General features: G+C 34.8%; 1 protein-coding gene across 2 annotated transcripts; it reads left to right on the top strand.

The window, feature by feature from the left end:
- The first annotated feature begins 232 nt into the window (after positions 1–232).
- On the top strand, positions 233–2942 carry LOC116144323 (protein DMR6-LIKE OXYGENASE 2-like). 2 transcript variants are annotated; one of them, XM_031429787.1, is made up of 6 exons: positions 233–389; positions 849–1102; positions 1263–1498; positions 2071–2398; positions 2510–2816; positions 2847–2942. In XM_031429787.1, the coding sequence occupies exons 1-5, from the start codon at positions 335–337 to the stop codon at positions 2753–2755; spliced, it is 1119 nt and encodes a 372-aa protein (XP_031285647.1). In that variant the 5' UTR covers positions 233–334; the 3' UTR covers positions 2756–2816; positions 2847–2942. The 2 variants fall into 2 exon arrangements, with proteins under 2 accessions (XP_031285647.1, XP_031285646.1); XM_031429786.1 differs by having other exon boundaries at positions 846–1102.
- Positions 2943–3188: the final 246 nt, after the last annotated feature.

The following is a 3188-nucleotide window of genomic DNA, read 5'->3' as shown; positions in this document are numbered from 1 at the left end:
AAATACAAAAATACAGTGGATGTAGATTGTTAACCTCGCCGAACCACTTTAAAAATCTCTTTGTTTTTAATTCATTTCATTCATATTCATTGCTGATTTTCACTAATCACGCACACATCGGTTCCAATCCCGGCACGGTCGATCGAATCATGCTGGTTGGTACAAAATTCCGTATCAACAACACAAAAACTTAATTGAAAACCTGCTCAATCAACCCATAGAGGCAGCATCTCTTACCAACTCTTTCTTTTGCTTCCGACACAAAACTAAAAGCAACCCACACCCACTCCTTTCTCTTGGGACTGAAAATGACTACATAATCTCTAGACACTTCATGCGGTCTTGCTCTGAAACTGAAGAAATAAAATTTCTCTCCTCCCATATGTTAGGTAATCTCACTTTCTTTTTATTCTGATTTGGGTTCTTCCTTTTCTCTTTTTTTAAATCTTTATTTCGGGGTATTGGAATTGAATTTCGGGTTCCATCTTGTGTGGGAATTGCTATATTTGGTAGGTTATTGTGAACTTGGTATCTGTTTGGTTTCCGAGATTTTTTTTTTTTTTTTTTTTTTGGTATATAGATCTGGTGGTTTAATGTTTATTTAATTAATAATTGGATTTAAAAGAGGAATGATATGATTAAGTCTATAACAAGTAGTTTGCACAGACATGATATAGTATATTTTACTGTTCATAATTTTTTTTTCGTTAATGAAATATATTATCGATTCGGCATATAATCAAGACTTTTCAGGCGTGTCTATAAAACGTAATCCTCTGCTGTTTACTCTTATGCACAACTAATGACTCACATCTGCTTTCTCTCTCTATTCTCCATGGCCACAGCAGCATCACTGGTTTCCTCACCTTATAAAATGACCAGTGTAAAAGATTTAGCTGAATCTCCCGGCCTCTCCTCTATTCCGTCAGCTTACACTTTCCGAAAAAATCAAAATGATCAACAATCATCAATTTCAGACCCTGAACCGGATGATTCAATTCCCATCATTGATTTCTCTTTGCTTATCTCTTCGTGTCCAGAGCAACGGTACAAGATTATCCACGACCTTGGCAAAGCCTGCCAAGAATGGGGCTTCTTCATGGTATATGTAAATATAACTCTCTTCATGGTTTAGCTAGAACGTTGTTAACAAAATTTTTTATTTACTTTTGACTATTTTGGTGAAAAGTTTAATGTGCAATATCATAAATTTTCGATACACAGTTGATGAAATGTTAATATACTGAATTAGTGGGATTTAGGTGATAAATCACGGTGTGCCAGAGAGTTTAATTAAGTCAATGATGGATACATGCAAAAGATTTTTCGATCTTACTGAGGAGGAGAAGCGAGAGTTTGAAGGAAAAGCTGTGTTAGATCCTATAAGATATGGGACTAGTTTCAATGCTTCGGTTGATAAGGTCTTATTTTGGAGGGATTTTCTCAAGGTCTTCGTGCATCCTCAGTTTCACTCACCCGCCAAACCCTCTGAATTCAGGTAAATTTTGTTAATTAAATCTGTTTACAATTTAGTTTAAAAATATTCACTCCAATCTAGTAAATATTATCATGATCTTGGTAATTTCTTATCCTGTGTTGAAACTCTTTTGAATTATTTCATCGCAAAAGTCATTCTAGCTAGCACTATTAATATGCAAATTAATAATAAACTCTAGCGCTTTATGCTGAGGCAACCTTAGTCACACACGCACACCAACACGTCAGCCAATTTAGGATCAATTAGGATAAGGTCCGCAAATAAACGATGCGGATAATCACACATCTCCCCGTCATAGTAATATAACAGAAGAGTAACCAAAACAAAAGATTAAGTGTTCATCTCCAACTGAAATCAATGTTTCTATATGACATAATTCCATGGGCCTATTGATTCTGTCAAAGTGTGGTTAATGAACTCCTAACAAAAATCTAACAATAAACAATCATTCAGAAAACAAAACGGTCAATTGAAAGAACTAGTTGGCAAATTGATGACTAGTACTAATGTTAAAATTAACGGTGATAATTCTAACTTTGAATAAACCAAACAATAGTTTCTTGTTCGAACAGAGAGATTGCCATGGAGTATTGCAGAAGAACCCGAGAGGTGGCGAGGGAATTGCTTAGAGGAATATCAGAGAGCTTGGGCCTAGATGCCAGCTACATCGACAAGACTCTAAATCTGGATTCAGGTTTGCAAATCCTGGTAGCAAACTTCTATCCACCATGTCCACAGCCTGATCTTGCAATGGGCATGCCCCCTCATTCTGACCATGGGCTCCTCACTCTCCTAATACAAAATGAAAATGGTGGTCTTCAATTGCAACATAATGGCAAGTGGGTCAATGTCAATGCCTCTTCTAACTCATTCATGGTCAACACTGCTGATCATATCGAGGTGAGTTAATTTGTTAGAACATTCTATTTTAGCAACTACTTCGTCAAAATCTAGCTAGATATATAACTTAATGTTTCTAGCAAAACTGATAAAATCACTTTGTTTGTAAAGATTCTAAGTAATGGGAAGTACAAAAGTATTGTCCATCGAGCGGTTGTGAACAACATAAGAACAAGGATATCTTTAGCTATGGCTCATGGACCATCACTTGACGCAATCGTCAGCCCAGCACAAGAGTTGATGGACAGAGAAAATCAGGTTCCAGGTTACGTTGGAATAAAGTATAAGAAGTATCTGGAACTTCAACAAAGCAATCAACTTGATAATAAATCTTGTTTAGATCGAGCTCGGATTTGAATAGGCTGGAATACTAGTATAGTTGCTGGTTGTTTATCTATTCAAAAATGTATTGAAAGACCAAAAAATTTCAATGATAAATATATTCATTCATATAAGTTGAGTTCAAGTACATTGGAATATTATGTATATATTAGTCACGCTATTGTAAAATAAATAATTTACTTAAATAAAATGACACACAAATTAACTACCTGTCACTTAAATGTAATCTAATAGTGCTTATGAATTGGAGGACAAGAAGTTTACACGTCGCTCACACTAGATTATTTCAAAAATCTTAAGGAAATCAACATTTTTCATCTCAGCCAACAATGAAAAAATAAAAGAACTTAATCCTGAAGAGCAAATAAAATCCTTTAGTAATTATTATCATTTTTTTTTTTTTTTTTACACCGTTTGTGATAGTACTACGAATTTAAGAAAATTCGTT

The sequence above is a fragment of the Pistacia vera genome, unplaced genomic scaffold (genome assembly GCF_008641045.1).
Source record: "Pistacia vera cultivar Batoury unplaced genomic scaffold, PisVer_v2 Contig441, whole genome shotgun sequence".
In the NCBI taxonomy this organism is placed as follows: Eukaryota; Viridiplantae; Streptophyta; class Magnoliopsida; order Sapindales; family Anacardiaceae; genus Pistacia; species Pistacia vera.
The sequence above is the reverse complement of the archived record's forward strand: the minus strand, read 5'-3'. Positions and strand labels throughout refer to the sequence as shown.